The sequence below is a fragment of the Rhipicephalus sanguineus genome, chromosome 2 (assembly GCF_013339695.2).
Source record: "Rhipicephalus sanguineus isolate Rsan-2018 chromosome 2, BIME_Rsan_1.4, whole genome shotgun sequence".
Taxonomy (NCBI): Eukaryota; Metazoa; Arthropoda; class Arachnida; order Ixodida; family Ixodidae; genus Rhipicephalus; species Rhipicephalus sanguineus.
In genome coordinates this window covers 213,046,870-213,059,547 of record NC_051177.1, presented here as the reverse complement: position 1 = coordinate 213,059,547, position 12,678 = coordinate 213,046,870, and the positions used below count along the sequence as shown (strand labels likewise).

Below are 12,678 nucleotides of genomic sequence, written 5' to 3'. Positions count from 1 at the left end.
CGGTTAGAGGTTCTGCTCATCAGCACTTCGAACCTCGTGACGAAGACCATCCGGGGACAACTCTTTGTACTTGCAATCGAGCATGGCGTACTTTGAAACATCGGGCATCCCAGCCACGCACATCGCAACTGAGCTTTTGCTTGACGTCGTGGCTAGGCCTAACTACGCTCACAACGCCCGTGTACGAGACGAATCCAAACTTTGTGGGCAAGAACATCACGCTAGGGGACATGCGAAAGCAAAGAAGCCGCAGTGTGCTTCGTCGCAAGCAACGAATCTCATCGCCTGCTGGCTCCTCGGAATCGCAGATGGGCATATTACGCTACGGCAGCTTACCCCACCGGCCAAGCTGCCACTCGGAGCAGTGACGGCAGCGGCTAGCTATTTCGTGCCTCAGTGCCCCAAAACACAAAACCAAGCACGCTGCTCGCCGAATTTTTGTCAGCGCGACGGGGCATAACTGATCACTGACAGACCGGAGATCGGTAGCCTTTGTTTTTAAATCGGTGCGTCGATATCCGGCATGCTGTTCCCATCTCGAAAGTAAGCCAAGCGTTGTTTGAAGTCAGAAGTTATTGAATTTGGAATGTCCGTGGCAGAAAAGTCCGCTCTAAAGGGGCCTTGGCCACCTTGCAGGCGTCACATTTTAGTCACTTATAGCTGAATGTCCGTTGTACCAGCATCCGTTGTAAACAAAGCTCAATCAATGGAACAGATAGGGAGGTTGGCATAACGCCGCAAATTGGTCTGTAGTATCTGAACGTCTGTTGTAAGCAGATCCGTTTTAACAAGGTTATACTGTACATTGATTCGCAAGAAGCAGTCGCTGGTGTGATCAACGCGCGCCACTAAAATCCCTGCCTTTTTGCAGCTAAAGATGTCTCATCGCTTCGCTCACAGTACTCGACAAACTGCTTCTTGTTCTGAACACAGCCGCCAGTGCGGTCGCGACTTCATCCCTTCGATCCCACTCTGTTGTTGCCCATTCCAGAAGTGTGTCAATAATGAATTTCTTTAGCGTTCATGCTGAATATGGTTCCCGACAGCCTAAAATTAAATGAAAAGTGATTTTTTTGTGCGTACTGATCTGAAGTCTTAAAATAAAACGAGTGAAAAAAACGGTTAGACGTAGTCTTGATTACCTACGCCAGCAGTGCGCTGTCATTGATTTGACAGCGGCGATATGGCTTGGACGCGAAACACTCAACATGCCAAAGGCTTGACGTCATCCAATCCAGTCCAATCTAGTCACTCTGGCAAGACTCAAACAAGACATTGGCGTGTTTCGCATGTTTGCTGGTGGGACTCCGTGAAGTTATTGCTGCTTGACCAAGCATTATTAGGGAACCAAGTGGTAGCCAGCAAGGCACTGCTCACTAGTGTCGAAAAAATAATCAACTTAGGTGTCACGCAAAAAGACAAAAAAAAATGTTGCTAGTGGCTGAAAGTCTTGAGCAGGCACTTAAGAAGCTTGAACACACAATAAAAGAAAGGTCAAAGAAGGCCAATTGTTGATATCACGTCATTGATGTTAGTGCTAGTGATGTTTTATGAGCTTCTTGTCATTCAAACAATTGTCTTATTTGTGTCCATTGTAGTTAGATGCTTCTCAGGTGGAAGAGCTCTTTGGTAGGCATTTTTATACCATTCTTTTGTTGTGCCTTTCATTGCTTGGTCCTATAAATACTAAGCATTTGCACCAACCTTGGTGCAAATTCATCATGCACAAAGCCTTGCTGGTTTCTGCACAATTTGTTGGTCACCTTCAGGATGTTATCTGCTGAAATCATGTTTGCGCTGACATCGAATGGTTTGCGCATCCTTTTGTTTACTGTTCCAAAAGCAAGCTTTCTTTGTTAAGCTGTTCCAAATGTGCAATTTGGTGCTCCAAACAGTCCCCCCCCGTAACATGCTCCAAATTTGGATTTTTGTTCTCCAAAAATTGCTCCAAATCCTATTTTGGCTGTTGCACCCCTGAGGCAGCAGCCTGCAGTTTAGTGATTTGTCGTGAAATCACATTTGCCACTTTGTGGTGACAGAACCTTGTCACAGCAGAATGCAGTACATTAACAGTGATGCCAGATTTCATTACCTTAGGTGGGAGGGAAAAAAATTTAATTTTGGAGAAAAATCCATCTTGGAGAAAATGACTTGCATGAAAGTACAACGCGAGGTGAAGAAATTGTAAGACATTATCATGCAGAACTTTGTACATGAAACGCAGCTCGTGCCCCTTTTTGCTCAAACAGTTTAATCGTATAGTCATTTTCTGTTCATGGAACGCTCAGTCACCTAGTGAATGATAGTTGTCTACATATCTAGACACTTTTATTACAAGGGTTCCCAGTTTTTTTACCTAAGTAACACAAAAAATATCACTAGCATGCCTATCTGCTCTCCTGCAGTTTATATACAGGCTTTTCGTTCACATAAATGAAAAGAGTTGGGCTGTGCCATATACAAATTAATATGTGGTTGAATGACTTGATAAATCTGGCATATATCTCTGGTAGATTCTCACAGGTCTGATTAAGCATATCATTTGGTGTGGATTGAATTACTAAAGATGGTGGGATGATGGGAGGTAATTTTCTTATGGCAATAGTTGTCACAGAATAGTAGTCATAGATGTTCAGTTAGTGTGTTGGTGGCTGTCCCTTAGCTACATGTCATTCTGGTGTTGCTCAATGCACTGTTTCGAATTGCTTGGTTTCTCAGTGTACATGTACTGGAATGTTGAGAGTGAAGACGAGTGCTTTGTTTGGGCAGGAGCGGCTGGACCTGTGGTACGGTCTGCGGCAGATACCTCGGTGCTGGGCTGTGGTGCAGCCCCTCCTGTGTGCTGTGTACCGTCCCCGCTGTGTGGACGGCCTGGTCACATTACCGAGCCACGAGACTTGCCGCCTTGTTCGCGCATTCTGCCGAATCACTGCTCTCGACTCTGATCGGTGGCCATTCTTTCTCCGATGCCAGCAGGAAGGCATCTTTGCATCTGGATGCAAGGTTGGTGGGGGGGGGGGGGGCTTTTTCACATAATGATCCCTCGGTGCAAACCCATTATCCAAGATTTCTCGAGTTCAGTGGGTAGTAAAAGCTAATCAGAATGGAAGTGTGGCAGTAACAACCGGTATTACTCTGGAATACGCTCACATGCGTATGAATAGCAGATGGACTGGTTTGTGAGCTTATATTTGATTACTGACAACTGTATGCTTGCTGCCTCTTATTGTGATTCAGGTGTCTTTGTGTGCATAAGTTCTGCGGATAAAGTATTACATCCTTGACTCACACTTTCGACAGTATTTGGGCCTCTAATGTCACTACAACATTGCATTATTGGCATTACTTGCATTGGCAGATTGATCATTCCAACGTACTGCATAATTTTGAGGTATTTGAAATGAACGAATAAATGTATTTTACCACATCTAACCCACCTGGAAAGGCAGTTTCACTGCAGCATGGGGTTGCTGGCCTGTCAAGCTGCCTGTAAAGGAAAAATTCGCACTGCCATGAAGCCACACTTCAAGGTTAAGTGCATATGACCTCCATCCTGCAAAATTCTTCTTTTTTTTTACATATAAGGTAAAAAAGGCATGGCAGTTTTGAAACATACAGTGATTCTACTCCTGCGCCAAATGCCCAAATTGGAGTTACTGTGCTTTCCTGATAAAATCGACTTAAATTGCGCCAAACTGTGTCAGAGCCTCAGGTTTGAGTGTGTCTATCACCGCAATCGCTCTGCCGGTGCGTCAAAATATGTGAAGCGTGATCTTGAGGCCACCAAAATTACAACCACGGACCAAAGATTATTCCGCAAACGAAACAGTGCTTGTACGTGTGTACTGATTAATTAAGCCATGATGCCATGCACGGTACCGATGCAGCTTCTGTTATGCAAGTCGGCTTGACAGCAAAACGCGCTCTCCGCAGAGCCTTGTGACTTCTAGGCCAATCGTTGACGATCAAGTGTGGTGGCGATTCATCAGCTGACGTCGTCTGTTCCAGAAAGGCTGCTTGTAGCTCGTTTCAAGTGGCGCACGGCATGTAATTAAGGCAATGTTTAGTAATAACTACACGCGTGCCGTTAAAATGTCTGTCACTTCTGTTTCTGGACATTTCGGATTGAAATCGGGGAAACCTGGCAAGACATATATAGAACAAAATGAAATTTTCAGTCCATAGAAGAGCAACACAAACAGTAGGAACACGCCGACACTTATCAAATACAGTGTAGCCCATTTATAACGAACCCACATAGAGCGAAATAGCGGTTACAGCGAAGTGACCTTGATTTCCCGTCCCGATTTCCGCATTTTCAATGCCTTTTAAGTCTACTTTTAACGAAGTAAAAAAATTCGACTCAGCTGATATAGCGAAGTGTTTTGTCGAGAACAAGAAAAAAAAAAATCCATCAAACCACCTTTTGAGCTTTCGCGTGAATCAACTAGGCCGAAAAACCGCCAGTTCTTGGCTCCCGGCAGCCGCTTTGCCCCACTCGGCTCCCTGCAAAAGCTTGCTTCACCACACCACACGGTCGCCCGGTAGCAGTCTCCCGAACGCGTCCCATTCTTTTTTCCAGTGCCAGGTGGGCCGGGCCGACCGCCGCGATCTTATCTCGTTTCACGGCGTACTCCTCTCTTCAGAGAGGAGGTCGTGGGGGCAGCTTCAGAAACTTTGTGGCCGCTTTAGACCGGTTCCACTTGTGGTGAAAAAGCGTTTTGGTGAAAAAGCGAAGCTAGTTGGTGCACTCCTAAATTGCTTTTCTTCCACGGCATGGCGCCACCAGCTAGGCCTACCTAAGCCTGGCTGCGGCGCTCCACCAGCGGCTCTGCGCAAACCTGTCGCACACAAAGCCGTTCTTTCTTTCGTGGTCTTCAGTCAGTTCAGTCTTAGCAGCAGAAGGAGCCGTTCACACATGTTGTGCTGTGTCTCTGTTCACGGGTGAAAAGCGGATTATCGCAGCACGCTTGGACTTGACCACGGTTGAGCAGCAGAAGCATTCATTCGCTCGTGCTGCCTCTATTCACTCGTGAAAAGCGGATTATCGCAGCGCGCTTGGACTTGCCGTGGTTGCAGCTAGGCCTGCCCATGTGCATCGGCGAACTTTACGACAATGTCGAGTCAAGCGATACTTGGAACGACCACCTCATCAAGACCAAACGAACAGTGCTCTCTCTAAAAGTGAAACGTGACATTTTGGATGAAGTTCGGCAGAAAATTAAGAAGACCGACATTGCGCGGAAGTACGGCATAGCACAGTCGACTTTGGCGACAATCATAAAAAATGCAAGCAAAATTGATGCCATCTTGGACAACGACGTTGGCAGTGGTGAACGGAAGCGGATCCGCGCTGCCACTTAGGGAGATGTCGAAGCGGCGCTTAACAAATGGTTTGTGGACACTCGTGCCAAGAATGTCCCGCTCAATGCTGATCCTGCTTGTGCAGGCCAAACGTGTAGGGTTTGCTTTCGGCCACGAGAACTTCAACCCAGGCAACGGATGGTTGCAGCGATTTAAAGACCGCCATGGGATCACATGCAAGAAGAGCATTGTCAGGGAAGCTGCATCCATTGACGAGGACGGTCTCCAGCGTTGGATGGTGAAGCACAGGAGCCGCATTCTTGAGACATACGCCGAAAGAGATATTTACAACACTGATGAAACGGGTCTGTTCTTTCAGCTGTTGCCTGCAAAAACTCTTGCGGCGAAGACTGACAAGTGCGTGGGGGGAAAACAGCAAAAATCGCATCACAGTGTTGGTGTGCGCGAACCTGGACTGCTCCGACAAGCGGCCGCTATTGGTCATCGGCAAGCCCTCGAAACCGCGGGGCTTTGCCAAGGTGCTGTCAATGCCTGTTGCGTACACACACAACACAAAGGCGTGGATGACGGGGGAGATATTCCCGAAGTGGCTGACAGACTTGGATAAGGAAATGTCCGCGAAGAAGCACAAAGTGCTGCTCTTGCTGGACAACTGCAGCGCACACTATGTTAACGCACATCTGAGCGCTGTCGAGGTGCTTCTTATGCTTCCGAACACAACCGCCAAGATGCAGCCAATGGACCAGGGAGTGATAGCAAACTTCAAAGTGCATTATCGCCGCTGTGTCATCGAGCATCTGCTCATTAACATCTGTACAGCCGACAACGCTGCGGACCTGACGGTGCCACTAGTAATGCGGTATTTTTCGCAAGCGGAGCCTGGTGGGATGAGAAGTCTGAGACCATTCTTCACTGTTTCGAGAAAGCAGGTTTTTCGCGGGGAAGCAGTGCTGCCGAAGAAATAACAGCAGAAGCAGACATCGATGCTGCTGCAGCGGATGGTGCCGCGGCAGTGACGAGCTTGGGGTAGCTGTGGGAGGTCGCGGGCAATGCAAGCCTTGTCCCAAGCAGGTTGGATTATCTGGACTTTGCCTTGGCGAATCCAGACCTCGTCGCAACAAAGGAGCTCACCACTGATGAACTCACCGCTGGCGTCTCCGAAAAGGGAACGGCCGCAGATAGCAGTTCCTCGGACGGCGAAGGTGACGACACTGATGCGCCTCAGCCTGGGACCGCCGGAGCAGCTCTCGCAGCTGTCGACACGCTGCGTATGTACTTGTGTTTCAAACTGGGCAGTTGCGATCTGATGGACAACGTTGAGCACCGTGTTCTGAAACGCGCGCTCGCGAAACATGTGCAAGGGACCCTTGATCGCTTTTTTTCAGAAAGTGTAAATAAATTTTTTTTCTTGGTCTGCATAACGTTTGATTTTTTTTAGACTCCAGATATAGTGAAAAAGTGGTTATAGCGAAGTAATTTCAGATTCCCGCCAACTTCGTTATAACCGGGCTACACTGTACTTTCTCCATTAATCTCCATACAGAAGAGGTCTTTTCTTTATTGTTGATCATAATACCGTCAGCACCATAGGGCATTACAGAGGTGGGGTTACACAGTACATGATTGGTAATGACATATTTACAGGTGTCAAGTAAAAGAATGTACAAAAGAATATACAAAAAAAGTCGCAGTTTCGCCGCAAGGGCGAAGCAATGAATGCAACAGCAAGAAAAGCGGCCCGTGATGGACGCGCTGCTACGCTGCATAGACATCTGCCCCCCGGCAACAACTGCAGTAATCCCTCGTTAACTCGAAGCCGTCAAATCCAGGGAAAATTTCGAGATAAGTGGTATTTCGAGTTAAGCAAAATGCCGAAAATGTTTGCCCAGGTCACTGTAAAAGAAAAGCCAGTGCTGCCAGGAAAAGCTCCACTGCACGAGACAGCTACCGTAGTAAAGGCACAAGAATTCGGTGGGAAAAGAAATTTATTACCGAGGACCAAAAAACTGCGTGATGCTCGCCTGTTTCGTGTTCGCGTTCGAGAAAGGCGTTCTCTAGTTGCTCAACACATCGCATGAGCCGTTGGTCGCCATCGCTGCATTCGACCTTGTTGCGGAGCAAGCACAGCACGTTACGCGTTTCTGTCATCGTAGGCACTTCTCAAGGCTCTTCCTCGTCTGCATGGTCATCTGCATCGTTCACGGCCATCTCAACGATATCGGCGTCCGACAGCAATCCGGTAACGGGGAGGTCCGCCTCATAGAGCGCATACTCCTCAAAGGCGATCTCGCCATCTTAAGTATTGCTCACGCAGCCAGTTGCCTTGCGCACTTCATTGCACAGCGCATCACAGCCGATGAATTCTGCACCAATGTCTTCTTCGATCGATTTCGGGGCGCGAGAAAACCCTGCATGTGCGAAGCAGTTAGCAGTCAATGAGCCTCTTCGATTATCCGCTCGGGCTGCCAGACGGCAGCCAGCGGGCTGCCCGACAGCCTGCCAGACGTTCGTTTTTCACGGGCAGCTCTCCGGCAGCGCTGAAGCTCCGCCCACTTGCCGGAACGCTGCCGTAAACGCGTTCGTTTTTCCCTCTCCGGCAGCCAGCGGGCTGCCCGCGGACTCGCCCTCCTGCCGGAACGATTTTGCGCTGGCAGCACGCTGGCAGCGAGCAGACGACGCGCTCTTCTGCGTGTTTTTTTTTTTTTTCATCTCGTCGTCTGCTCGCGAATTCTTTGAGCAGAAGTTCGCCGCTCCGTTTGACGAGTCTTTTTCGGTTCACTGCTTTTACGGGGTTCAACGTGCATTTCACTTGTAGCCTGCGTCTGTCCTAACGCCACGAAATATTATTTTAAGCGAGGTGCAGACAGAAGTGCGCCCTCTCTAGAAGAACGGATGCGTTGGGCTGCACGATGGTAATCCCGTGTATATGATCGAAGGTAAGACATTTCAGTGTCATGCGAGTAGTTTTTGTGTTGTTTACGTTTAATTCGTGTCCTCGCGCAGCGCCGAAGATTCTTTCGGTTTTAGTAGCTCTCCTTCGATTGTGATGGTCGTGATATGCGAATGTGATAGCCGTCAAGGGCCCCGATGACGTCTGGAATGCCGGCTTCCACCCCTTGGCATTGATACAGCGCACGAAATGCACGCTTGCTTCGTGCGATGTCGTTGCTGTCCGGCCACTTCATCTCTCTCGCACTGATAGCAATTAGAAAGTCAAGAACACGGCGAATTTTGCCGTGCACACTCGACCCACTCACGTCGAATTTGTCCGCAACTACATACATTGTAGTTTGCGTGCCGATCGAGATAGCTTAACACGATCAGCACGGTCTTCTCAGCTGACAGCTTCGTTCTTCCGACTCTAGTCCTGCGGATAAAATGCGGACCTCGCAAATTCTTTCACAAGAGCCGCAGCTGTGCTTCTGGACAGTCGAAACATTTTTCTGAACTCCAGGTCCACATACGCTGGCACAACCATTTCGATGTATAAGGAACACGGTGCCGATCCTACCTCATTAGCCGGGCCAACAACAGGCTGATGGTGTGATGCTCCACGTCACCGCTTTCCTCTTCAATCACATCGTAAGCGTGTAGCAGTTCTACGATTGCTTGTAGCAGCCAAACGAACTCATCTGCCGAAGCCGCTGTGTCTACAGGACGAAGATGTAGCAGACGACACAGAGCTCGCTGCGCTAGCGTGACGATGATGATGATGCTGTGGCGGCAGCCTCGGGCTGCCCGACGCTTGCCCGAGAATTTTGACCCTCGTCACAGTGACGCATAATGACGTCATTTCCTGTCAGAAACGAGTCCTCGGGCTGCCGTCTGGCTGCCCGAACAGGGAAAATCGAAGAGGCCCAGTGCTGCTTCGACGTCCGGGAATTTGGACGCTCGAATGCGCTTACACTTGCTTGAGAAGCTTTGCTCGATGCCTTCCAAATCCTTTTGTTTGTTCTTAAGCACTGTCGAGAGGGTTGACAAAGGGATGCCGAATTCTTTGGCGATGCACGACTTGCTTCGACCTGCTTTTTCGACTTCCTTGATTAGCGCGACTTTTCTCTCCAACGTCAGAGATTTGCACTGCTTTGGGCGGGACATCTTGGTCGATATTCGGAAGCGTCCATTGCACAGACCACTCACTAAGCAAAACTGAACTCAAGATGCGTCGTGCGCAGATCGCGGGGAAAACAAAGAATACCAGCTCGCACATGCAAGGGCTAGGTTGCTTACTGACGGGCGCACGCTGCACACGTCACCCACCGCGCATAAGTCGCGCGCGGGTGCGCACACGTGATCACTCCCACAGCTGCTTGACAAGGCTGATAGGAAACGGTTGCGTCCGCGGGAATTTCAAATTCGCCCTTCATGACCGCGTTCGGCACATATAGTAAGAGCTAAGCGTTCGCACGGAGCCCTCGCTTCCTGTTGGGAGTGGACTTTGCCTTCTGCCCTCCCGGTCAAGATTTCAAGATATCCGCTGTTCCCTCCGGAAAACGTTTCGAGATAAGAGGGGGAAATTACATAGCACCTATGGGAGGTTAATGCACGGCGAAAAAAAGTTTCGACTTAACCGAGATTTCGAGATACAGTCAAACCCCGCTACAACGAAATTGACGGTGCTCGGAAAAATGTTCGTTGAAGCGAACATTTCGTTGTAGTGAAATCGAAAAAAATATGGCTGACCTGAGCTAGTAGAACAGCGAAACTTTTATTTCCAATATTCAAAAAGTGTCTGCTGCTCCCTTTGCGTCCCCAGCAGCGTTACGACGCGATTCTCATATATGCATAGCGACGCCACGTTGAAAAGCACGCAGAAACAACGGCTTCCGCGAACGAATCAAACAAGCACGGGCGCGCAACACGAACTGCACAGTTGCACCAACACGCTAACACTAGCTATTCGCCGACAACGGCGACATGCAGGTGTGCTATCGCAGAGCGATGACTTACGCCTTATTCTATGCTATTCTTATCCACCACTCGCGGCTGGCTGATCCCGTTGATAACGCGGACGAATTGTTGCTCCGACCACCGGTCGCACTGGCCAAGCGCGAAAAGCACGAAAAGCATTGGCATTGGAAAAGGCACCATTCCGCGACTGCACCCCAGGGCTGCTCGCGTTGATAACGCGGATGTGGCGGATGTACCGTCGCTCTGACCACTAGCGAAGCGCGAAAAGCACGAAAAGTATTGGAAAGGCATCGGAAAAGCTATCGTTTCGCGATTGCACCCCAGTGTCGACAACTGAGCTTTGGCTTTGGATTGTCCGCGACTCGGAAGCAACTCAAGCCAGTTGCGAAAGCAGGGCAGTCTGATCGCCGTCGCTATCAAGCAATGGCGGCCCCCATGCTCAGTCAACAGCGGCGGTTTCTGGTGGTTCCAACACGCGATTCAGACTTTGAATTAGTATTTTTATGTTCTAAAATGCATCAAAATGTCCGAGATCGTGTTTATTGCACGGCAAATTAAATTTTTGAGCCCCAAATGGCATCGTCAAATTTCGTTGAAGCGGAACGGCAGCAGAAAAGGTGTTCGTTGTGGCGAGCATATTTATGCATCGATTCCTATGGAGTGTTGACAGGGAACCGAGAATTTTTCGTTGTACCGGAAATTTCGTTGAAGCGGAGTTCGACTGTATGCGAGTTCGAGTTAACGAGGGTTTACTGTATACTCGCGGACAACTTTTCTTGGCAATGAAGCGAAGGCTACAGAGCCACAATGCACGTATCCTACCGCTAATGAATGTAGTCCCACAATTGCGTCCGTATTTTCTGCGTGAGATATACAAAATACTCCTTGATTTTCTACATGTAGCTTTTTGAGACGGAACACAGCGCTCACAAGCGAGATATATGTATTTCTTCTACTTTATACGTTGTCACTTTGCGTTTTTGCGTGCGTGAAAAAGTCGCGCCTTTTACCCGTACCTTAGACACTAAGCAGCGTTTGCGTCGAAATACAACGCTAGCCATCACTTTCCACGGCGTTACGAGACGCGTGCCAAACCGGACTACTCCGCATAGCAGTACATGTGCAGACGCTCCGCCCTGTAGCTTTCCCTTCATTGCCAAGAAAAGTTGTCCGCGAGTATACCGCGCGAGCAGACAGCAGAAGGGCCAGGTTCTCCCTGCGCAAATATTAGAAGAAGCGAGCGAGCTGGCCGACAACATTTAAATGCGCGCACATGAAGGCTCCCTACGCCCGTTGCGCTCCTCGCGCCATCTCGCTGGTAATGAAGAAACGCTTATAAGCGCCTGCCGTCTCTGTGAGTCCTGCCAGTGGTAAAGGGTGAGTATATAACGCTCGCCGTTTGCTACCTGAAGGATCTGCTCTTCGTGGCGTATTGGCTAGCGCCATGTGCTGCGGAGTGAGAGGTTGCTGGTTCGATTCCGCGCTTCGGAAGCATTTTTCGGAATTATTTTTCCTTGGGACTTTGATATATATATACATACTTATACATATACGGTGCATGACGGCGGCGACGGGGACGGCAAAAAGCAGCCGACACTGCCCATATAATTGCTATCGCAATAAAAAGAAAGAAAAAGTGACCAAGCATTGGACACAAACTCAATGCCTTTCCAGCGACCGCGCTGGAAAGGCGTTTGTCCCGGTTTCAATCCCTGGACGAGGCAAATTTTTTGGCAATTAAAAGGCTTTCTTTCTTAGAAGTCCATATGGATTATCTTGTGGCTTCGTGCTACAAATGGGTGGTTATCAATTTCCCTTTCTTAAAGGGACACTAAAGGGAAATGTTAAGTTGATGGTGATTGTTGAAATAGTGTTCCGGAAACCTCGTAGTGCTTGTTTCGTGCCAAGGAAGTGCTTATCTTGAATAAAAATCACGGTTTAGTGGTCCGCACACCGTTAGCGCACTTCAAATCGCGTGCCTGAAAAGGCCTCCTGAAGTAGCATTTGCCTTGGAAAACGTTGCCTGCCTTTACTGCCAGGCAGCTGATGCAGTGGTTTCTGCTCTGAAGGGCACATTACACAACATCAAATGGACACGGCATTTTGTCGAAGTTTCCGTTAGAGCGACTTTCGTGAGCGTACAAGGCACACGCAGTTGTACGCGATAAGGAAACTACAGTAAGACCTCATCAACTCGAGTAGTAAAAGCCAGAAAAAATATCGAGGTAAGCAGGTTTTCGAGATAAGCAAAGTTGCGCAAATTCCATGGAGAAGTCCAGTTCTATCTAAAAATGTTATCACTGCTGACCAGTTTCTTAACAGGTGCCTAACTGGCTCTGAAAATGTTTGAAAGAAAAATAATGACATACTAGAGCTATGAACGAGTGGTGTTTTTTGGCACTGCCTTTTTATTCGGTGCAGAAAGACCGACTAAGGCTGGTC

The 12,678-nt window shown here is 48.7% G+C and overlaps 1 protein-coding gene across 1 annotated transcript in view; it reads left to right on the top strand.

The window, feature by feature from the left end:
* The window catches only part of LOC119384062 (smoothened homolog), a 126,126-nt gene that overhangs the window by 14,438 nt on the left and 99,010 nt on the right, over positions 1–12,678 (top strand). The window contains 1 exon segment of the mRNA XM_037652349.2: positions 2,770–3,003. Within this exon segment, the coding sequence (XP_037508277.1) occupies positions 2,770–3,003 (234 nt within the window).